The sequence below is a fragment of the Mustela lutreola genome, chromosome 2 (genome assembly GCF_030435805.1).
Source record: "Mustela lutreola isolate mMusLut2 chromosome 2, mMusLut2.pri, whole genome shotgun sequence".
Lineage (NCBI taxonomy): Eukaryota > Metazoa > Chordata > Mammalia > Carnivora > Mustelidae > Mustela > Mustela lutreola.
In genome coordinates this window covers 74,391,229-74,416,347 of record NC_081291.1, presented here as the reverse complement: position 1 = coordinate 74,416,347, position 25,119 = coordinate 74,391,229, and the positions used below count along the sequence as shown (strand labels likewise).

Sequence of the window (25,119 nt, the reverse complement as noted above, 5' to 3'; positions counted from 1 at the left end):
GAAGAAGGAAAATATTGATAGATTGCATTACCTTAAAATTGGGAACTCTGTTCATCAAAAGACATCATTAAGAGAATAACATAATAAGACATAGGGTGCAGGAAGGTATTTGACACACACATAATCAACAGTGGGCTCTTAATTACAGTATCTAAAGAACTGAAAGGGGATAGCCCAACAGGAAAATGAACACAAGACTTGAACAGGCAGTTTACAAAAGTCATTCTCCAAGAGGGCACTAAACACACAAAAAGGTGCATAACCTTATTAATCATCAGGAAAATTCAGTTTGATTGTAATGATGTACCAAAGGATACTCACCGGAATGGCTATGATTAAAAAATCTGTTAACGTGGGGCGCCTGGGTGGCTCAGTGGGTTAAGCCGCGGCCTTCGGCTCAGGTCATGATCTCAGGGTCCTGGGATCGAGTCCCGCATCGGGCTCTCTGCTCAGCAGGGAGCCTGCTTCCTTCTCTCTCTCTCTGCCTGCCTCTCAGTGTACTTGTAATTTCTCTCTGTCAAACAAATAAATAAAATCTTTAAAAAAAAAATCTGTTAACGTAAATTTTGGCAAAAATGTAGAGCAACTGGAATTCTTTATATCTCCCTGTTGGAATGTAAATTGTCTTAATAATCACTTTGGAAAACTGATCATCTGCAGTGTCTACTAAACTGAATCTAAGAATGCGTTGTGATCCAGCAATTTTACTTGCAGGTGTTTACCCAACATGGGACATGTTTACATGTGCCAAGCATAAGATATTCTTAGCACTATTCATAAATTGAAACAGTTCCAACATCCATCAATAATGACTAAGTTGTGGTATATCCACACACTGGAATACTATCCAGCAATGGAAAAGAGCATGGATGAATGTCAGCAATTAGAATTCAAGCAAAGGCATGGCTGCAGATAAGTGGTAATGTTTGGTTTGATCATGATTAAGAATTGAGCCTGTTTTAGAAGTTCTCAGTGCATGAATGAATTTTCTTGACTTTTGAGTTTCACACTAAGATCATCTGTAAAGACATTTAATTTGAACTTCATTAATATCTCTAATATGTTTGCCTTGGGCTAGTTTTGCTAAAGAGCATGAAGAGCATCCTAGTTATCAGCTGGAAGCCTGGGCCCTGGCCGTGAGAATCCTCAGAGTCTTCTGGGGAAGGGGGCTGGAAGCCTCAATGGGAATTCACTTAGTCTCTATTTGTACTTGGGTAGTGGTCTCTTTGATTTGGTCTACTTTCTCCCAGTCTAGAAACTTTCTGTTTCATTTTCTCTCAGAATAAACCTCCCAATTTCAATGTCTTCTTGGGTGCAAGTTCAGTGGCAGTCACCTGACTTATTGGGTAGAGGAGGTAATCTAGGGATAAGCTGCTTTTTTTTTTTTTAATCAGACTTTGCCCTGTATTTGTTATTTTACCCTTCCTCTTTCACGCTTAGTTTTAGAAGGACCTTTTTAGTCAGTAGAACCAGGCAAGTGGTTATCTACCTGGAAGAATTATGGATTTCAATTTCTTCACAATACATATGATAAATCCGTTTCCAATGAATTGAGGAATTCAGTGGGAAAGACCAAAAAAAGGAGAAGAAAGAGAAAGAAGGGAAAAGAAGGGAAAGAAGAAAGATCTTGACCATATAGATAATGCCTACAAGTCAGTAAGAGAAGATTGAAAACCCAGTGGGAGAATGAGCAAAACACTTGACCAGGTATTTCACAAAAGAGGAGATACAAAAATATGCTTACCATGTTAATAATGAAGAAAATTCAAATGAAGACCACAGGATATGGATGGGTCAAGATGAAATCTGACACCAGTAGATAGCAATGAACTTACAACTCAGAGGCAACTCCTACCTGGCTGTTGGGACTACCTTGGGACAGCCACTTTGGGAAGAAGTGGGGCAGCACCATGATGTGGAACTGTCATGGTTCTCTTTCTATGTATGTACCTCAGCCTCTTTTGCCCCTGTAACCCAGTAGACAGATGCAGTGGCCTTCACAGTGGAAAGGTCTGTAAGAAAGAAAGCTGACAGCAGCCATAATGCCTCTTACTAGAAGATTGGGTTAATAAATGGCTGTACATCCTGGATGTTCTCTTAAAATAAAACTGACCTGATAGCTATTTTATTTCCTTACAGGAAATGTTTACATTTTTCTTACATCAAAAGGAGTAGTAAATTTTTTAAAAATTTTTTATTTTTTATAAACGTATATTTTTAACCCAGGGGTACAGGTCTGTGAATCGCCAGGTTTACACACTTCACAGCACTCACCAAAGCACATACCCTCCCCAATGTCCATAACCCCACCCCCCTTCGCCCAACCCCCCACCCCCCAGCAACCCTCAGTTTGTTTTGTGATATTAAGAGTCACTTATGGTTTGTCTCCCTCCCAATCCCATCTTGTTTCATTGATTCTTCTCCTACCCACTTAAGCCCCCATGTTGCATCACCACCTCCTCATATCAGGGAGATCATATGATAGTTGTCTTTCTCTGCTTGACTTATTTCGCTAAGCATGATACGCTCTAGTTCCATCTATGTTGTCACAAATGGCAAGATTTCATTTCTTTTGATGGCTGCATAGTATTCCATTGTGTATATATACCACATCTTCTTGATCCATTCATCCGTTGATGGACATCTAGGTTTTTTCCATAGTTTGGCTATTGTGGACATTGCTGCTATAAACATTCGGGTGCACGTGCCCCTTCGGATCACTACGTTTGTATCTTTAGGGTAAATACCCAGTAGTGCAATTGCTGGGTCATAGGGCAGTTATATTTTCAACATTTTGAGGAACCTCCATGCTGTTTTCCAAAGTGGTTGCACCAGCTTGCATTCCCACCAACAGTGTAGGAGGGTTCCCCTTTCTCCATATCCTCGCCAGCATCTGTCATTTCCTGACTTGTTGATTTTAGCCATTCTGACTGGTGTGAGGTGATATCTCATTGTGGTTTTGATTTGTATTTCCCTGATGCCGAGTGATATGGAGCACTTTTTCATGTGTCTGTTGGCCATCTGGATGTCTTCTTTGCAGAAATGTCTGTTCATCTGTTCATGTCCTCTGCCCATTTCTTGATTGGATTATCTGTTCTTTGGGTGTTGAGTTTGCTAAGTTCTTTATAGATTTTGGACACTAGTCCTTTATCTGATATGTCGTTTGCAATTATCTTCTCCCATTCTGTCAGTTGTCTTTTGATTTGATCTTGATGAAATATCAATATTTCATTTTTGCCCTTGCTTCCCTTGCCTTTGGCGATGTTCCTATGAAGATGTTGCTGCAGTTGAGGTCGAAGAGGTTGCTGCCTGTGTTCTCCTCAAGGATTTTGATGGATTCCTTTCTCACATTGAGGTCCTTCATACATTTTGAGTCTAATTTTGTGTGTGGTGTAAGGAAATGGTGCAATTTCATTTTTCTGCATGTGGCTGTCCAATTTTCCCAACACCATTTATTGAAGAGGCTGTCTTTTTTCCATTGGACATTCTTTCCTGCTTTGTTGAAGATTAGTTGACCATAGAGTTGAGGGTCTATTTCTGGGCTCTCTATTCTGTTCCATTGATCTATGTGTCCGTTTTTGTGCCAGTACCATGCTGTCTTGATGATGACAGCTTTGTAATAGAGCTTGAAGTCCGGAATTGTGATGCCACCAACTTTGGCTTTCTTTTTCAATATCCCTTTAGCTATTCGAGGTCTTTTCTGCTTCCATATAAATTTTAGCATTATTTGTTCCATTTCTTTGAAAAAGATGGATGGTACTTTGATAGGAATTGCATCAAATGTGTAGATTGCTTTAGGTAGCATAGACATTTTCACAATATTTATTCTTCCAATCCAGGAGCATGGAGCATTTTTCCATTTCTTTGTGTCTTCCTCAATTTCTTTCATGAGTACTTTATAGTTTTCTGAGTATAGATTCTGTGCCTCTTTGGTTAGGTTTATTTCTAGGTATCTTATGGTTTTGGGTGTAATTGTAAATGGGATGGACTCCTTAATTTCTCTTTCTTCTGTCTTGTTGTTGCTGTAGAGAAATGCAACTGATTTCTGTGCATCGATTTTATATCCTGACACTTTACTGAATTCCTGTACAAGTTCTAGCAGTTTTGGAGTGGAGTCTTTTGGGTTTTCCACATACAGTATAATATCATCTGCAAAGAGTGATAATTTGACTTCTTCTTGGCCGATTTGGATGCCTTTAATTTCCTTTTGTTGTCTGATTGCTGAGGCTAGGACTTCTAGTACTATGTTGAATAGCAGTGGTGATAATGGACATCCCTGCCGTGTTCCTGACGTTAATGGAAAAGCTTTCAGTTTTTCTCCATTGAGAATGATATTTGCGGAGGGTTTTTCATAGATGGCTTTGATGATATTGAGGTATGTGCCCTCTATCCCTACACTTTGAAGAATTTTGATCAGGAAGGGATGCTGTACTTTGTCAAATGCTTTTTCAGCATCTTTTGAGAGTATCATATGGTCCTTGTTCTTTCTTTTATTGATGTATCATCTTGACTGATTTGCGGATGTTGAACCAACCTTGCAGCCCTGGAATAAATCCCATTTGGTCGTGGTGAATAATCCTTTTAATGTACTGTTGAATCCTACTGGCTAGTGTTTTGGTGAGAATTTTCGCATCTGTGTTCATCAAGGATATTGGTCTATAGCTCTCTTTTTTGATGGGATCCTTGTCTGGTTTTGGGATCAAGGTGATGCTGGCCTCATAAAATGAGTTTGGAAGTTTTCCTTCCATTGCTATTTTTTGGAACAGTTTCAGGAGAATAGGAATTAGTTCTTCTTTCAGTGTTTGGTAGAATTCCCTTGGGAAGCCATCTGGCCCTGGGCTTTTGTTTGTTTGGAGATTTTTAATGACTGTTTCAATCTCCTTACAGGTTATGGGTCTGTTCAGGCTTTCTATTTCTTCCTGGTTCAGTTGTGGTAGTTTATATGTTTCTAGGAATGCATCCATTTCCTCCAGATTGTCAAATTTGTTGGCGTAGAGTTGCTCATAGTATGTTCATATAACAGTTTGTATTTCTTTGGTGTTAGTTGTGATCTCTCCTCTTTCATTCATGATTTTATTTATTTGGGTCCTTTCTCTTTTCTTTTTGATAAGTCAGGCCAGGGGTTTATCAGTTTTATTAATTCTCTCAAAGAACCAGCTCCTAGTTTCGTTGATTTGTTCTATTGTGTTTTTGGTTTCTATTTCACTGATTTCGGCTCTGATCTTTATGATTTCTCTTCTCCTGCTGGGCTTAGGGTTTCTTTCTTGTTCTTTCTCCAGCTCCTTTAGGTGTAGGGTTAGGTTGTGTACCTGAGACCTTTCTTGTTTCTTGAGAAAGGCTTGTACCACTATATATTTTCCTCTCAGGACTGCCTTTGTTGTGTCCCATAGATTTTGAACCGTTGTGTTTTCATTATCATTTGTTTCCATGATTTTTTTCAATTCTTCTTTAATTTCCCGGTTGACTCATTCATTCTTTAGAAGGATGCTGTTTAGTCTCCATGTATTTGGGTTCTTTTCAAACTTCCTCTTGTGGTTGAGTTCTAGCTTCAGAGTATTGTGGTCTGAAAATATGCAGGGAATGATCCCAATCTTTTCATACCAGTTGAGTCCTGATTTAGGACCGAGGATGTGATCTATTCTGGAGAATGTTCCATGTGCACTAGAGAAGAATGTGTATTCTGTTGCTTTGGGATGAAATGTTCTGAATATATCTGTGATGTCCATCTGGTCCATTGTGTCATTTAAGGCCTTTATTTCCTTGCTGATCTTTTGCTTGGATGATCTGTCCATTTCAGTGAGGGGAGTGTTAAAGTCCTCTACTATTATTGTATTATTGTTGATGTGTTTCTTTGATTTTGTTATTAATTGGTTTATATAGTTGGCTGCTCCCACGTTGGGGGCATAGATATTTAAAACTGTTAGATCTTCTTGTTGGACATACCCTTTGAGTATGATATAGTGTCCTTCCTCATCTCTTATTATAGTCTTTGGCTTAAAATCTAATTGAACTGATATAGGGATTGCCACTCCTGCTTTCTTCTGATGTCCATTAGCATGGTAAATTCTTTTCCACCCCCTCATTTTACATCTGGAGGTGTCTTTGGGCTTAAAATGAGTTTCTTGGAGGCAACATATAGATAGGTTTTGTTTTCTTATCCATTCTGATACCCTGTCTTTTGATTGGGACATTTAGCCCCTTAACATTCAGGGTAACTATTGAGAGATATGAATTTAATGCCATTGTATTGCCTGTAAGGTGACTGTTACTGTATATGGTCTCTGTTCTTTTCTGATCTACCACTTGTAGGCTCTCCCTTTCCTTAGAGGACCCCTTTCAATATTTCCTGTAGAGCTGGTTTGGTGTTTTTAAATTCTTTCAGTTTTTGTTTGTCCTGGAAGCTTTTAATCTCTCCTTCTATTTTCAATGGTAGCCTAGCTGGATATAGTATTCTTGGCTGCATGTTTTTCTCATTTAGTGCTCTGAAAATATCATGCCAGCTCTTTCTGGCCTGCCAGGTCTCTGTGGATAAGTCAGCTGCCAATCTAATATTTTTACCATTGTATATTACAGACTTCTTTTCCCAGACTGCTTTCAGGGTTTTCTCTTTGTCACTAAGACTTGTATATTTTACTATTAGGTGATGGGGTGTGGGCCTTTTCTTATTGATTTTGAGGGGCGTTCTCTGAACCTCCTGAATTTTGATGCTTGTTCCCTTTGCCATATTGGGGAAATTCTCCCCAATAATTCTCTCCAGTATACCTTCCGCTCCCCTCTCTCTTTCTTCTTCTTCATGAATCCCAATTATTCTAATGTTGTTTCATCTTATGGTGTCACTTATCTCTCGAATTCTCCCCTCGTGGTCCAGTAGCTGTTTGTCCCTCTTTTGCTCAGCTTCTTTATTCTCTGTCATTTGGTCTTCTATATCACTAATTCTTTCTTCTGCCTCATTTATCCTAGTAGTGAGAGCCTCCATTTTTGATTGCACCTAATTAATAGCTTTTTTGATTTCAACGTGGTTAGATTTTAGTTCTTTTATTTCTCCTTAAAGAGCTTTTATATCTCCCAAGAGGGTTTCTCCAATATCTTCCATGCCTTTTTCGAGCCCAGCTAGAACCTTGAGAATTGTCATTCTGAACTCTAGATCTAACATATTACCAATGTCTGTATTGATTAGGTCCCTAGCCTTCGATACTGCCTCTTGTTCTTTATTTTGTGGTGAATTTTTCTGCCTTGTCATTTTGTCCAGATAAGAGTATATGAAGGAGCAAGTAAAATACTAAAAGGGTGGCAAGAACCCCAGGAAAATATGCTTTAACCAAATCAGAAGAGATCCCATATTGTGAGCGGAGAGAAAGGGGATAAAAAAAGGTTCAAAAAGAAAGAAAGAAAGAAAAAAAGAATTAAAAAAAGAAAACGTAAAAAAAGTATAAAAAAGAAAAAATATATATATTAGATAAACTAGTTAAAAAACGTTAGAAAAGGGTAAAAGTTAAAAAAATTTTAGAGAAAAAAAATTGTAGCAGAAGAAGAGAAAAAAAATGAAAAAGAAAAAAATTAAATTAACTGCAAGACTGAAAAATCACACGGAGAAAGCCATGAGTTCTGTGCTTTGCTTTCTCCTTCTCTAGAATTCTGCTGCTCTCCTTGGTGTTGAAACCGCACTCCTTGGTAGGTAAACTTGGTCTTGGCTGGATTTCTTGTTGATCTTCTGGGGGAGGGGCCTGGTGTAGTGATTCTCAAGTGTCTTTGCCCGAGGTGGAATTGCACAGCCCTTACCAGGGGTCGGTCTGAGTAATCCGCTTGGGTTTGCTTTCAGGAGCTTTTGTTCCCTGAGCGCTTTCCGTAGAGTTCCAGAGGACGGGAATACAAATGGCGGCCTCATGGTCTCTGGCCCGGAGGAGCCGAGAGCCCGGTGCCCCACTCCTCAGTGTGCCCTCAGACAACAGCGCCCAGTAACTCCCGTCTGCCTGACCTCTGGCCGCGCTCTGAGCTCACCGAGCCTGCGGCCGTTTCAAGGTAACCCCGAGCTGTGAGCTTACTGTCGGCTCTGTCTCTGTAGTCAGCTTTCCTCTTACAATATCCTCAAGCTCTGCGACACTCAGACACCCCCGATCCTTCTGTGTCCCTGCGGGACCTGAGGCCACACTGACCGCGTGGGACTTCGCCCCAGTTTAGCTTCTGGAGCGATGTCCCTCAGCGTAACAGACTTGTTTAAAATTCCTGATTTTGTGGTCCGTTGTTCAGCCGCTTGCCGTTAGGGGGCCCCTCCCCCTGGGGTCTATCTTCCCGTCGCTTTGGATTCACTTCTCCGCCAGCCTTACATTTCAAAAAGTGGTTGTTTTTCTGTTTCTAGAATTGCTATTCTTCTTCTCTTCAATCTGCCGATGGATTTTTAGGTGTTTGCAATCTTTAGATAAGCTATCTAGCTGATCTCCTGCTAGTTGAAGTAGTCTCAGCATGCTACTTCTCTGCCATCTTGACTCCTCCCCCAGGAATAGTAAAGTTTTAATGACCTGTATTTCCACACCACCTCCTGAAAAACAGCATACTCCCTCTTACTGTAATCACTTGAGGCAGGGCTCTAAATGCAGCGGAAGCCAGAGGCACGATTTTCAAGTATGATGATCTGTGAGTAAGAGAGTAGGATGAGGAGTAATTTGCCCTCTGGGATCTTTCAAGAAAGCAGTTTCTTGAGTTTGGTGGTAGAGGTAATAGTAATTATTACTATTAATAATGACAATAATTGGGGCACCTGGGTGGCTCAATGGGTTAAAGCCTCTGCCTCAGCTCAGGTCATGCATGATCTCAGGGTCCTGGGGTTTAGCCCTGCATCGGGTTCTCTGCTCAGCAGGGAACCTGCCTCCTCCTTTCTCTTTGCCTGCCTCTCTGCCTACTTGTGATTTCTGTCTGTCAAATAAATAAATAAAATCTTTAAAAAAGTAATAACAATAATTAACAATACTAGCTACCATTTTTTGAGAATTGACTGTGTGTCCTTCTACAGGCTACTAGCTCATTGAATTGTTACAGTGGTATCCTACAATGTGGGCATTATTATCTCATTTATAATTAGAAAACTTAAGCTTTTAAGAGGTAACAGAATTTGTGCAGGATCACAGTTTTATGTAATGCTTCAGGGAATTACATACACATTTGGTCGGCCGCTCCATCTTAGTATTGTTGGATGAAGTGACCCTGCTGAAGGAAAGGAGAAAAAACATCAGACATCTTAATGGACCACGGACCATAATAAACTTTTGGAGGCAGTGCTGTGGACTGTCATTGGCTTACGACTTTTTGAAAGTCATCCTGATACTTGGCACTGTGACAAAGAATAACTCCATAGATCTTACAGAGAGGGATAGTCTTTTTGCCTGCATTCAGCACTTAACATTTGGTAGCATCTCATGTGTTATTGAGCATTATATCACCGAAACAATATCTTTTCTTTTCTCTCTTTTTTTTGAGAACAGCTGACACATGGTGTTACATTACTTTGAGATGTACAACAGACTGATTCCGTAACTCTGTACATGGTCCTGTGTCCACTGCAAGTGTAGCTCCCATCAGTCCCCATACAACGCTTTTACAGTACCAGTGCCTATATTTCCTATGCTATGCCTTTCATTCCTGTGACTTAAAAAAATGGACTCTGTAGGACAATGATATTATTCCATGTTTTGAGTAGATAACTTGTATTCATTGTTCAAAAATTAAAGAAAATTCAGAAGTGAGAAATATATTCCACCTCTGGTTCCGAGGCCCCAGAGCACCATCATGCAATACTAAGCAGTGTTATTAGTTCATTTTGGCTTGTGTATCCTTCCAGAGAATTTTTTATCCAAGGAAATGTGAGTATAGATCCTATTTGTCTGTTTACACACACAAAAAATACTGTTTTGAACTTTTCCTGTTTTACTTAACAATGTCTCTTATACATCATTCTTTCCCTATAGTATATAGAGAGTTTCCTTTTTTCTTTTTTTTAATAGTTACAGTGTAATGATGGACCATATTTTATTTAACCATCCCTCTTTTTCTGGGCATGTTCCTCCTTAATTTCTTACTGTTTTAAGCAGAAAAATATGAATGTGTTGCAGGTATACTATTATATACAGAATAATTTCTTCCTAGAGGTAGATTTGCTAGACTTTTTAAAAATTTTGAAGATAACTGCCCATCTGCTGTCTCTGGGATTTGTGCCAAGTTATACTTCCACCAGCAGTACAGGGGTGTTGGTATCATCCCGAGTGTTGATGGCAGTCTTTGCTATCAAACTTTCTGCATTTGGCCATTTGAAGGCTATACAGTTATTTTAATATACTGTTGACCCTTGACCAATATGGGTTTGAACTATATGGGTCCACATTTATACAGATTTTTTTTTTCAATAAATACCTTGGACAATTTTTTTGAGATTTGTGACAATTTGAAAAAAGCTTACAGATGAAGCGTATAGCCTAGAAATATTGAAAAAAATTAAGAAAAAGTTGGGTATGTCATGAATGCACAGAATATATATAGATACTAGTCTATCTTATCATTTACTGTCATAAAATACATATAAATCTATTATAAAAAGTTAAAACTCGGGCACCTGGATGGCTCAGTTAAGTGTCTGACTCTTGGTTTTGGCTTAGGTTGTGATTTTGAGGTCCTGGGATTGAGCCCTGCATAGAGATGCATGCTCAGTGGGGAGTCGACTTCACCGTTCCCCTGCCCCTCCCCACTCATGTGCAGTCTCTCACTCTCTCTAAAATAAGTAGATAAATCTTAAAAAATGTTAAAATTGATCACAGCTCAAGCATAATACTATACAGGGTGCCATTTGTAGTTGAGAGAGATAATAAGCAAATGTAAAGATGCAGTATTAAATCATAGCTACATAAAACTCACTGTAGCACATACTGTATTACTATAAGAATTTTATAGCTACTTCGTGGTGCAGTTGCAGTGAGCTCAAGTGTTGGGAGTATCTGCTTAAAACATCATGTGACACTAGTTGTCTGGGCTTGAGCAGCAGTTCATCTCTGTAGGAAATTGTGTTATCACAGTAAAAAGTGCTCTATTGTGGTTCCTGTATTAGTAGTTAGGTTTTCTCAGTTGAGGGGGTCAAAAGTTATATGTGGACTTTGAACTGTGTGGGGAGCTCAGCACCCTCAACCCCCACATTATTCAAGGGCCAACATACATTTCTCTTATTATGGGCAAAGAGGAGCATCTTCTTGCTTGGGCTATTTATATTATCTTCTCTGTATATTGCCTTTTCCTACCCTTCATATTTTCTCTTGGCTTCTTAGTTTTATTCTAATTGATATCTGGGAGGCATGTATACGTATGCCTCCCATATATACACACATATACATAAGTGTGTATATGTGTCTGTGTGTACATATCGTCTTTTGTGGTGTGAATTGAAAATATTTTCCTACAGTTTGTCTTTTTATTTTTTTAAAGATTTTATTTATTTATTTGAGAGAGAGAGATATCACAAGTAGGCAGAGAGGCAGGCAGAGAGAGAGAGAGGGATGCAGGCCCCCTGGTGAGCAGAGAGCCCGATGCGGGACTCGATCCCAGGACCCTGGGATCATTACCTGAGCCGAAGGCAGGGGCTTAACCCACTGAGCCACCCAGGTGCCCCCAGTTTGTCTTTTTTAAAAAGATTCAGCTTTATTGAGGTATAATTGACATATAAAATTGTAAGATGTTTAAAGAGTAGATTGTGGTGATTTGATACATTATGAAAAGACTCCCCCAGCTAGCTAATTAATACCTTCACCACTTACAGATTTATCTTTATTTTTCTTTTGAGAGCATTTAAGTTCTACTTTCTTAGTAAATTTCAGTTATTACAATAAAGCGTTCTCCACCATAGTTACCATGGTTTTTTTTTTTTTTTAGCTTTATTTTATTTTTTCAGTGTTCCAAGAGTCATTGTTTATGCACCACACCCAGTGCTCCAAGCAATATGGGCCCTTCTTAATATGCACCACCAGGCTCACCCAACCCCACAACTCCCTCCCCGCCAAAACCCTCAGTTTGTTTCTCAGAGTCCTCAGTCTCTCATGCTTTGTCTCCCCCTCCGATTTCACCCAGCTCCCTTCTCCTCTCCTTCTCCCAATGTTTCCCGTGTTATTCCTTATGCTCCACAAGCAAGTGAAACCATATGATACTTGACTCTCTCTGCTTGACTTCACTCCAGTCCTATCCATGTTGATACGAAAGTTGGGTATTAATCTTCCTGATGCAGGCATAGTACTCCATTGTACATATGGACCATATCTTCTTTATTTTTATTTTTCTATTGAAGGGCATCTTGGCTCTTTCCACAGTTTGGTGACTGTGGCCATTGATGCTCTGAACACTGGAGTACAGAGGCCCTTCTTTTCACTACATCTGTATCTTTGGGGTAAATACCCAGTAGTGCAATTGCAGGGTTATAGGGTAGCTCTACTTTTAATTCCTTAAGGAATCTCCACACTGTTTCCAAAGTGGCTGCACCAGCTTGCATTCCCACCAACAGTGTACGAGGGTTCCCGTTTCCCCACATCCTCTCCAACACTTGTTGTTTAGAGAGCCCAGATATGGACCCACGACTGTATGGTCAAATAATCTTCAACAAAGCAGAAATACGTATACAGTGGAAAAAAGACAGTCTCTTCAATAAATAGTGCTGGGAAAATTGGACATATACCATACCAAAGATATACTCGAAATCGTTAAAAAAAACCTCAACATGAGGCAGGAATCTATCAAAATCCTAGAGGAGAACATAAGCAGTAACCTTTTCAACATCAGCTACAGCAATTTTTTTCAAGATATGTCTCCAAAGGCAAAGGAAACAAAAGTAAAAATGAACTTTTGGGACTTCATCAAGATCGAAAGCTTCTGCACAGCAAAGGAAACAGTTTACAAAACAAACAGGCAACCCACAGAATGGGAGAAGATATTCACAAATGACACTACAGACAAAAGGCTGAGATCCAAGATCTATAAAGAACTCCTCAAACTCAACACCCCAAAAAACAGATAATCATGTCAAAAAATGGCCAGAAGACATGAACAAACGCTTCTCCAAAGAAGACATACAGATGGTTAACAACACATGAAAAAATGTTCATCATCATTAGCCATCAGGGAGATTCAAATCAAAACCACATTGAGATACCACCAGTTAGAATGGCCAAAATTAATAAGTCACTATGTTTTACATTAGATCCTCTGACCTTATTGCTCCTGTCACGGAAAGTTGAACCATCTTATCTACCTCTCTTTATTTTCCCACCCTCAGCATCTGGCAACTACTATTTTACTCTCAGTTTCTATGAGTTTGACTTTTCTTTTCCTTCCTTCCTTCCTTCCTTCCTCTCTCTCTCTCTCTCTCTCTCTTTCTTTCTAGATTCCACACAAAAATGCTACCATGTAGTATTTCACTTCTTGGCTTGCTTGACTTAGCACAGTGCCCTTAAAATCCATCCATGTTGTCTCAAATGGCAGGATTTCCTTTGACATGCTGCATAATACTCCATTGTATTTGTATACCACATCATCTTTATCTATTCATCACTTGATGAACCAAATGGAGGAAATATTTTTCCTCCATTTGTTTTTTGATTTTACTTATGGTATCTCTTTCTTAGAAAAAGCTTTTCTTAGAAATTTTATTCCTTCCTTCCTTATTTCTCTCTCCCCTCCCCTCCCTTATCTTTCCCTTCCTCCCTCCTTCCCTCCCTCCCTTTCTCCCTCCCTTCCTTATATAACACAGCTCTATAAATGCCAAACACATCAAACAGTAGAGTTAAGAAAAAGACCTTGGAAAAAGTAAGGACCAAGGAATTGCTTCAGAGAACTAGGTAAAGACTTAGGGCAGTTTCAATAGCAATATGTGTCTAGTCAGCTAATATTTATCAGGTACTTATTTCATGTCAGGAACTGTACTCAGAAGTAGAAAGATGGGGTGAACAAAATCAGATATGGTTCTTGCCCTATGGTATTTTTAAATTTCCTGGGATGCAAACTATCAGATTATCAAAAATACATCATAAAAGGTATAAAAAAATACATTATAAAATGTATGAAAATCGTAAAATCTCACTGGCCAGGAGGGAAGAGAAGATTCATGCAGGCAGAGAGGCAATACCTTGTTGCTGGGGAAGGTGAGAGGGGCTGGAAGAACAGTGTAACCAGAGGAAAAGAATGCAAACCAAAGCTGGAAATGCAGTTGGGGGCCAGACCCTATAGGCATTGCAGGTCATGATAGGGAGTTTTAAGAACTCCCATGTTGGGGTGCCTGGGTGGCTCAGTGGGTTAAAGCCTCTGCCTTTGGCTCAGGTCATGATCCCAGGGTCCTGGGATTGAGCCCTGCATTGGGCTCTCTGCTCAGTAGGGAGCTTGCCTCTCTGCCTACTTGTGATCTCTGTCAAATAAATAAATCTTAAAAAAAATAAAAAAAGTACTCCCATGTTAAGGATAGTGGGATTCCACTGAAAGGTTTTAAGAACAGGAGGAACCTGGTGGACAAGATCCACATAGATGTAGGGTGTGTAAGGGTTAAAATGACAGAGTAGAAGGACATACACCAGCTAGGAGGCTATTGTAGTTGTGTGGAAGAAGGTAATATGGAAGCTTGCATTTGATTGGGAGCGAAAAAGTGTAAGGGTTTGGGAAACATTTAATGATTGATGTGCTGTAGGAAGTAAGAGTAAAGGAGGTGATAAGGATGACTCTTAGGCTTCTGGTTTGTATTAATAGGGTAGAGAGTGATGTCTTGCAATGGGACATTATATTCTGAAAGACCACAGGTTGGTTGGGATGATATTCATGTTTACCTGGGATATGTAGATTTTGAAATGCCTTTGAGACAAAGAAAAGCAGAAGTCAAATCAGCAGTGGAATATAGAGACCAGGTTTGGGCTGCAGCTCTGGAATTGGAGTATATACAGGTGTATATGTGGAATTCAAATCATTGATGGAGATGAGATTGCCTGGGTCAAATGGTAGTAGGAAAAGAGCAGTAGATCTAGAACTGAGTCTTGATAAACTTGAGCATTTAGAAGCACGAATCAACAAAAGACACAGAGAAGGACCAACTGAAGAAACTGGAAAAGAACACTAGAAAGGTATGGTGTTACGGTATATAGAGGAGTAGGAGGGGTGACAACAGTGTTGAACACTGCTGACACGTGCCCACTTGATTTGATGTCAGTGACCTTCAAGTGAGTGATGACCGTGAGTGAGACTGAGGTGAGTTGAGGAACATGTAGGAGGAACTGTGGAGGTGCTAGGTATAGATTTCTGTTTTAAAGAGGTTTGATGAGAAGGGACTGAGAGAAGCAATGAGGAAGTTGTTAGAAGAATTATGAAAATTATGTTGTTAAGTGGCCAAAAGTAAATATATAAAAGGGAAAATGAGTAATTGGCAGTTTTAAGGTTCTGAGAAGGTAGGGGAGAATGAGAGCTAAAGCACAGGAGAGATAGGTCCTCTGTTGAGATGGGAGGAAATGTGGCTAGGATGTGATTCACAGGAGGTGCGCATGTTGAGACTTAGGAAGGACAGTTCCTTCATGACGCTTTCTATTTTCTCTGTACAATAGTTAGAATCACTCAGTGAGAGTCTAATGAGAGGGTGGACCCTTAGGGGTTTGAAGAGAAGAACAATTTGAAAATAGACTGACATACATTGACCAATGAGATATTCAGATTGCTGCTACTGCTCTGGGCCATTCAGTAGTGGTGTCACGCATTTATGGTGGAGTTGAGCTTCAGCAGCCTTCTTTGCAGGCATCCAGAAAGCTGATCTTTGGACTCATCCAGAGTATGTTTGGCTAGATGGGCCCACAGAAAAGACAGGGGATAAGAGGGTATCGAAATGATAGATAATGAGATATAATCGAAGCAGGAAGTAAGTAAAGAGAAGTCTTGGTGGATTGGGAGAAAACATCATGGATTCAATTAGGAGAAGTTTCCTGAAATTGAGGATTGGTCACAGTAGAAGAGTGTGCAAGTAGGATCAAGAGCAGATTATGCTTAGGGGGTGTGTTTGAAATACTCATCTTGGAGGAGACAAAGTATTCTTTCACTTCAGAAAGGCTGTTGGGCAGATGGCTAAGGCTGGGCAGGGAGATGTCAGGCAACCCCTTTTGGGGAGCAGAAAAGGAAGATTAGTTTTCCCCCTCCTTGGTATTTTCAGGTCCCTCTCCTTGTGTTGGGCTGAGGGAACAGTGCCAACTAATCAAGAGATTCTTAAAGTTGCTGCTCTTGTCTCAGAAGCTTCCGGCCATAACAACAGTGTGTGGTGGCATGTGTTTTGGAAGCTCCAGGCTGGCTGGCTGAGAAGGCTGTCCCCATGCACTGTATCACATCTCCTGTCCATTTATTATGAAGTCTCAGGGTCTCATTTCTGTGGTTTACTTGTCATCAGAAAGTTTTGTCCTGTGAATTCTTTAAGTAGTAGTGATACACTGCTGGTGATTCATGAGTGTTTCCCCTGATTTTAATGAATGCCATGTGCTTGTTAGAGTGTGGCCAGCACTGTTATCAGTAACTTGAGCAGAGGATACTAACTGGCTGATGGAAACAGACTTTTGATTCAGTGTTGCCCGCGTGTGTTCACGTAGAGCTGCAAGTAAGAGTGAGCAAAAATGGTAAAAAGCCTGACCAGATCTACGAAGAGAGCTACATGAATGCTAAGCATTACGATTTCAGTATTCTTTATATCTATATGTGTATATATTCTTTATATCTATATGTGTTATTTACAAGCCCCCCTCTTTCCAGTTGACAAGAAGTTCTCTCTGGGAAGTAAAAATTGGGTGATATGAGTGAGAACAAGGGATGATGGCATGGGGAATATAAAGGAGCTTTCATGCAGCAAAATCAGTGAACTCACTGCCCACTCAAGAAACAAGAGGAGTGGGCATTTGGGAATGTGCCTGGTGGGTTCAGCTGAGGGGATGAAACATGAGCCTAAAAGTTTTCAACCTTACCCTCAGTGTCTGGAGTAATGGCCCGGTATGTTCCTTGGGTCTGGGCTGGGCACACTTGGTCAGAGATTGATGTACTAAATGCCAGTGGGTTGAAGAAGTCCTATGTTTGTTAAAGGACAGAGATCATAAAACTAGGGGAAAAGGAACATGTGAAATGCAGATGTTTTGATATAGTATCTGCTATCCGTATCATCCAATGTTGAAATGAAACTCTTTCTTTGGATTTATGTACACAATTAGTGAAGGAGCTGGAATTCATGGGACTTGTCTGAGATTCCAAGCAAATTTAGTACTGATGACCAACAGAAGTGCAGACAACTTGTGGTTCCACTTTGAATCTTTGAAACTCCAAGAGCGCTCTTCTGCCCAGACGCCTTTTTCTGCCTTTCATCTGTCAACTGAAAAATGCGGTTTCTTTTCCTGGGCCAAGGCTAAATGAAATCAGGGCATTATTTTGTAATATGTTGGCAGATACATTCTAAGTTGCCTTATTTTCTTACTGCATAAACGTTTCGATTTTTCTAAGGCAAAAATAGACTGTGCCTGACAAATTGCTACAAATCTAAATGTCAGCATGATTGGGACTGTGCCCCCTGGAAACACTTGCCTTGGCGGCATTTTCAGACGGATGCTATCAACTGTTCTATCATGAGAGGTAATCTTTTGCACTTTCCTGTATATAGGCTGGTGATGTACATCGAGAGAGACAGCAGAAAGACCACTCCAGGCAAGGAGCAGGAAAGCAGCAATGAATACCTGTCCAGATGCCTGGACCTTCTCATCCATCACATCGTGCAGGAACTGCCACGGATCCTGGGTAAAATCGGGGGCCTCCTCCGCAGGCCCAATGCTGACTGCCTTTCTGTGTATGGGCTTTTTGGTTGTGCCTCTTTTTTAGTCTTGCCTCTCGCTTATCACAGGCGAGTACAGTGACATCTTTTCTTGGTTGTGTCGTTTCAAGATTTCAATTCAAGATTTGCTTTATCTGTTTTATAGTTATTTTGAATCAGTGACATGACGGAGGCAATGAGCAGGCTAAAGGTCGCACTGAGGTGTTCTCTGTGGTGAACGAGCAATTTTGGAAAAACCAACACAAGGAAAGCATCTTAAGAGCTTAAAATTGAACTTAGGCTTTCTCGAGATTTCTCTCTGCCTAATTCTGAAGAAAAAAATTTTCGTTCAGGTTACAGCCACACATTTATTTACTGTCAAAAGAATTTTAAAATGCGTAGGCATTAATGTATAGATATTAAAGAATTTTAATTTTGAAGTTCAAAGTTTAGAAACTTCTGGAGTTTGAAGAAATTTAAATAAACATATCACATAAGGATTTGCAAAAGATGTCTATCCCAGTTAATCTCTTATTCATTGTTATTTGGAGAAACTAAAATAATCTAAGGAATGCATACATTTTATTTAAATCCCATTCCATGCTTTTCCAGCAGATGTAGCTGTAAACCAGAAATGTTTAAAATGTGAAATTTGATCCAGTCTCTTATGGTAAAATATACTTTGACTCAGAAGTGTTGAGTATTAAATCAGAATAATGAAAATATCTTCATGGCTGATTGATGGTATCCTTTTGGTCCTTACTTATACTTTGAGAGTTGTTGTTGTTGTTGTTTTGCCTGTTAATGACTGAAAATAGAACATTTCAAATTTTTTGGGGGGGATTGTAACCTTTTATAAGATTTCAACCTGAAGAGTACAGTCTGTTCAGTTGGTAGTTGAGTTTCTTAGTGCCAGATTCATCCTGTTTTAGGATGTGATGCTAAGATTCAGATGTCCATAATACAAGTTTTATTTATGATTGGACTTATCATCCAATAGGAACTTTTAGGAATTGATCCTTTTTCTTCCATCCTATTCTGTTATTTAAAAATTGCAGTCTATAATCTGTTCACTTACATATTTTTTAAGTAGGCTGAGCGTGGAACCCAACATGGGACTTGAACTCATGACTCTGAGATCAAGACCTGAGCTGAGATCGAGAGTTGGGTGCTTAAACGACTGAGCCACCCAGGAGCCCCCATTTTTAATTTTTATTTTATTTTATTATTTATTTATTTTTTTTCAGTGTTCCAAGATTCATTTTTAATTTTTTAAATAAATTTTTTCTGTTTACAGAAATGAAAAGTGCTTGTGGTTAAAATTTGGAAAAGACCAAAAAAACAAAGAATAATCACCATGTTGAAAACCACTACTATAAACTCTGTTTAAAATTGCTCAATGAAAGATCAAACTTATATCCATTCTGTCCCCAGAGGCCATAGCTTTCTATTATAATCTCAATATTTGTGAATAAAATAACATAGCTCCTACCCACTTCTTTTATTTGGAAAATAATTATCACAGCAGCCCCATGAGTGTTCAAGCAGTGACTGGTGGTCCTGAAGTATTTGTGGTCTGTAACCTTCGTGTGTGCTTTGGGATGTGCTTTGCAGGTGACATTCTTAATGCCTTGGCTAATGTTTCTGGCCGCAAACACCCATCAACAGTCCAAGCGAAGCAGCTGAAGCTGTGTCTACCCCTGATGCCTATCGTGCTTCACCTCGTAACTTCTCAGGTACTATCTTATTAGCAAAAAAAAAATAATGTAAAAGTGACTCCCTTTTTGGTTAAACTGAGTCTTAGAGACTGCAACTCAGAACATTTTTATTTTGTTTTCTTACACGTGGCTTTCAGGATTTAATCTGTGGAAACTCTCATCACACAGGTATTTCGACCTCAAGTTGTAACAGAAGAATTCCTTTTCAGTTATGGAACTATTCTTGTGAGTAACACTGAAGTTTTAACGTTCCTAATAAAAATGTGGCTATCTTTACTGTCTGTGGAATTTGGTGTCAGAATGAAGTAATTTTAAAATCCTTGTGGTATTTATTTGACTCTAGGGATGTGACCTTTTTATATTTTTATCTGTTGACTGTAATAAAATTTGACATTTGGAGAAAAATACGTTCTCTCTTGATAATGTATTTTGTTCAGATACCACCCAAGTAGGGCAAATAAGTCCATAGAAAACACTTCATAGATTTTGGTATTAAACGTTGTGAAAAAATTTAAAATAGTCAACCTGCAGAGAATAGAATGCTGGGAATATGTTATCATCATTATTTACTTTGGCTTATGTTGTCCAGTTATGTGCAGTGTCTCTTTTTATGATGGCATTTCTCTAAGTTAAGCTCAATTTAACTTTTTCTTTAATTTTGATGAGATGGGTAACAATGAAACGCAAATCATTGTCCTGCTTTCACTTCATTTTTGTTGACAAAAAGTAGTCTTTTTGTTCAGGTTGTGGCTCATGAATCATATTATCTTTTTTTCTAGCCTGGAATAGTTATATATTGTTGATAAAATGGGGACCTACACAAAGGGGAAGCTGCGATATTTGTCACGTGCCATCTCCAGTCTTACTTTGATATTAATAACAAACACTCAGTTGAGATTTTCAAAACGCCATAGGGGTTTCTAGTTAAAATGAAGTAAACATCTCTATATTATCCCAAGTTTGGAATACAAAAAAATGACTGTCCTTTGCAAGTGGGAGTGTAGTTTTCTATAAGGTTCAACATAGTATAAAATAATGAAGTTTTGAAGTTGAGTGGAGATCACTGATTTTTTTAAGAAGTGTGTTCAAGCAATGTAGTTAGGGTCCTTTTGTACCTAACTTCAAATCTTTATTATCTTAAGTGCCTTGAATCCCAAATTTTGCAAAGTATGTAATTTTGTTGTTGTACATTCATGGATTTGCAAATTATTAGAATTTTCATTTGCTACCTTCTTTAATTTGCCTTTTAATCTGTTTTTAAGTACTATATAGGTATCACTTTGGCATGCCGTAATTCCCTGATCCTTTTGCACTGAGCTATTGTTGCCTGGAAATGGTAGTTTTGCCCTTGTAGGCATCTTGGAATCTTTTGACATGATGTTTATTTGGAAGGCCAATAATTGTCCTTATTTGTTTGCTCTCTTATTTTTTTCTCCTGTGGAGTGCTTTTCTCTGTGTACATTAACTGACTACAGTTTAGGTTTTCAAGGAACTGGCAAGTGTCTCCAACAAAAAACGTCTTTATGAACTTCAGGAATTATTGTGTGTGTGTTTTGGGGAGAACACATCTGCTCCATCTAATGCTATGCTCCAGACAAGGGAGGAGGGCTCACCAAGGAGGGGCCTCCTTATCTTCTCCCAAGGATGGGTGAACTCTGTGTGGATTAGGAGGTAGTCTGCAGGGTCCTCTTAATATAGGCCCTTTTAGGGAATGGAAAATTCTTGGTTGAAAGGTAGTTAGGATATTGGAAAAATCTTTAGCCTTGTCCCCCCCCCCCCCGCCCCCTCCCCTCCTGATAATGTCACTCAGGTAGAGGGAGTTTAGGCAAGTAAAATGGAAAAGATCTTTTGGCTTTCTCCATGATGTTTTCCTAGTTTGGATCATGACCAGTCCCAGAATTTTTTCATCATTTTCCTCATCTCATATGTTATTTGGCCTTAGCTGCGTGTTCATTCTTCTTCCACTCAGTGTGTATGGCTTTGATGAAAAATTAGTAAAGGGGAAGAGGTATTGACTAAAATGAAGGACCTAGATTTACTTACCTACAGAGTTCTTATGCATTTATTATGAACTATTGAGAATTGGTTGTTACTTCTGCGAACTTCTTCATAATCTATCCAGAGGGTGCCAAAGGTATTATTGAAGTCACTGTGCCCTACTGATGCCACCAGGCGAAGTCAATTCATCCAACATCCTTCAGCTTCACAGAAATTCACAGTGCAGATTAGCATATTAAAGCCTCTTGAGTTTTGAGCTTTGAAATAATTCTTTTAAATTTTATTTTGGTAAAGGTTTCCTCTTTTTTGGGAAGAGGTTTTGTTTGTTGGTTTTGTGTGCATGTGTATGTGCACGCATGCGTGTGTGTGTGTGTGTAGAGAAGGGGGCTGCACAGCTGTATGTAGCAGTCCTGTAGAAACTGTCCAGAGCGTGGGGCATCTTTTGTCCTGGTGGCCTGAGGGGGTCATTCTGGTGTGTGTATTTAGTACTGTGCTTTGAAAGCCTTATTGTTCTATCTGGAGTTAAATATTATTTTTAGTATTTTTTTCAAAATATATCTGGTAGAATAGATTAGTTTACCTTCATTTGAGCTACTCTAGCCTGGTTCATCTTCAGTAGCTATATCCAGTGGCAGCACGTTGCTCTCCAGAGCTTTCTGGGCTTCCTCTAAAGCAGCTGTCCAGGAGCTGCTGGCCTGCCTTTCACAGCTGTGGAGACAGCAGTCAGGCTGGTGTGATGGCCACTCGTGAGAAGGGTCCTGAAGGAGCTGGGCTTCCTGTTGTGGCGTTGTGCTTCCTGTTGGTCTCACTTCTCATGCTGGCACCAGGCATGGTTTGCCTGTTTGACCCATAGACCTCTTTTATTTATTTATTTTTGGGGGAGGGTAGGAAAATTCAGGACTTCTTACGTATGAACATATGAGTATAGCAATTAACATTTTATAAACATATTTTTCCTAACTAAAGTGAAGTTTTGGTCGTCTTATGTTTTAAAGGGGTGAGTATTTGGAAACAATTTAGCAGGGCACCTTTAAACCATTATTAAGCTTTCAAAGGGTCCAGACAAAAGAGGACTACATAGCTGGTAATTGCTATTTTCCCTTCTGATTAACAGAAGCGGTATATCATCATACCCGCATTTCTCTCCAGTTTAAAAAAAAAAGTATCTAGGGATAATATGAGCCTCTGGGGAAGTGCTGTGGGGAGATTCTCTGGTGAATACCATAGTTCTGTGGGGCCTCCATTGAACTGGGCTGGGAAATAGGAAGCAATGACATTAAGGAAATGCGCTCGGGAACTCATGATGTGTATTAACCTAATGTTCACTGTGTTTCTTGTGTCCTTTGGAAAATGCTCTTGATTAATGAGCTGAGGAAGAGGATTTTGTTGAGTGTTTTTTTTTTTTTTTTAAGGTCCTTGGCCTCATGAAGTGCAACAATAGCAGTGTGGTGGCTATCATTTTCTCCTAAAAAAGACCACACAATTCTAATTTTCAAATACATGAAATGATAAAATTATTCTGGTAAAATTTTTATAGAAAAGTATAATTATAATCTCCTTTATTAGTAAATCTTTACTTATCCTGAACATTGAGATAATTATTTGAAATGAGATCTACTTCCTGCCTTCTGCAGATTTTTATTTTAAGTGAATGCTGGTTTGTTGGTAGGTATGACCTCAGCTGCAGTAGATAGAGCAGAGAGAGTACACTCTTACATTTTTAAAAATATGGTGCTACTTACTTGGTCACTGCCACACAGATGTTCCTATTATGACCCCCTCCCGCCTTTTATGAACCGCAAGTTAATTTATATACATAGTTTGCTGCAGGAGTTCATTCCCAGCTTCTTTGAAGTACTGAATCACACTGCAGCGCACTGGCCTGCCCTCAAGGTGCTGCTTTTCCTTCTAGATGGTACCATTTTTGGGTCCCCATTCCTCCATGCAGGGAGCCTGGCTGTGGGACAGGTATCTATCCTCTCTGCTCCTCTGCGAAAACTCCCAGCTTTGAAGCTTGTGCCCTCAGAAGGTGGTTTTGTGCTCATACAGATTCCTGGATCATTGCCCCTCATGCCTCAGAATCTTCCAGCATTGAGCTCACTGCTAGTGTCTCCATGCTGCATCTGTCCATGTTCTTGGAAAACCAAACCTCACTTGGACCATCCTTCAACACCTCAGCCTCTCAGCCTCTCCACCACCTCTTCCCTCAGGAGTTTGTCTTCCTTCTCTCAGCTACCTGCACCCATGACATTTCCAGGACCAAATTATCTGGCCACCATCCCTGATTCTCACCTCACTTCCTCTGCTCCCCATGCCCAACAGCCCTTTGATTACTCTGAGACTTAAATTGGTCTTAGCACTTTCCACTTACCATCCTATCCTGCCAAGGGGATAACAATGTCAGTTTTCTCTTCACCCAGCTTCAAGTCCCTTGTTCAGTCCCCATTATTGCCTTACACAAACCTGTAATTCCCTTTGCTTTCTTCGTCCAGTGTCTTCCTCTGGCAGACCCTAGCTCTGGTTCTATGTAATTCTCCACCTCCTGCTTTGAGTGCCTAATATGGCTAGAAAAAAACTCAATGAAGTAACTGGTCTCACTTTATTTTTTTTCTTTATTTTTTTGTAACTGGTCTCACTTTAAATTCATGACTGTTCATCTCAAGTGAGCCCTCTCTCTGTACACTGGCCCATCTAGCGTATTTTCCTAATTTACACACCTTCATGCGTACTAGAAGAAGAAATGTATCAAATGTATTAATGTATCAAATGTATTAATGTATAAATGTATCAAATGTATTAACATTGGTAAATCAATGAAACATTCAGGAGGAATTTTTAAAAATTAAGCTGGAAGCACTCCTGGGTATTTACCCAAAAGATACAGATGTCGTGAAAAGAAGGGCCATCTGTTCCCCAATGTTTATAGCAGCAATGGCCACGGTCGCCAAACTATGGAAAGAACCAAGATGCCCTTCAACGGACAAATGGATAAGGAAGATGTGGTCCATATACACTATGGAGTATTATGCCTCCATCAGAAAGGATGAATACCCAACTTTTGTAGCAACATGGATGGGACTGGAAGAGATTATGCTGAGTGAAATAAGTCAAGCAGAGAGAGTCAGTTATCATATGGTTTCACTTATTTGTGGAGCATAACAGATATCATGGAGGACATGGGGAGTTAGAGAGGAGAAGGGAGTTGGGGTAAATTGGAAGGGGAGGTGAATCATGAGAGACTATGGGCTCTGAAAAACAATCTGAGAGGTTTGAAGTGGCGGGGGTGTGGGAGGTTGGGGTACCAGGTGGTGGGTATTATAGAGGGCAGGGATTGCATGGAGCACTGGGTGTGGTGCAAAAATAATGAATACTGTTTTTCTGAAAATAAATTAATTAAAAAAAATTAAGCTGGAAGCATAAGGAAGAGAATAAGTTAAAAGAATCCCATAATTTCACTGTCTAGATAACCCTTCTTGACATTAAAAAAGAAAAAACATTAATGCACATATATGGCTAGAAAGTTCCAACAGTGCAGAAGGGCAGAAAATGAAATGTAAAAGCCCGTCTCCTAGGCTAGCATTCTGT

The 25,119-nt window shown here is 39.6% G+C and overlaps 1 protein-coding gene across 2 annotated transcripts in view; it reads left to right on the top strand.

Annotated features, from left to right (window-relative positions):
- Positions 1–25,119, top strand: part of ULK4 (unc-51 like kinase 4) — a 651,105-nt gene that overhangs the window by 199,757 nt on the left and 426,229 nt on the right. For both annotated transcript variants that reach the window (XM_059162312.1, XM_059162311.1), the window contains exons 23-25: positions 17,672–17,805; positions 19,433–19,554; positions 19,705–19,761. In XM_059162312.1, the coding sequence (XP_059018295.1) occupies positions 17,672–17,805; positions 19,433–19,554; positions 19,705–19,761 (313 nt within the window). The remainder of the gene's footprint in view (positions 1–17,671; positions 17,806–19,432; positions 19,555–19,704; positions 19,762–25,119) is intronic.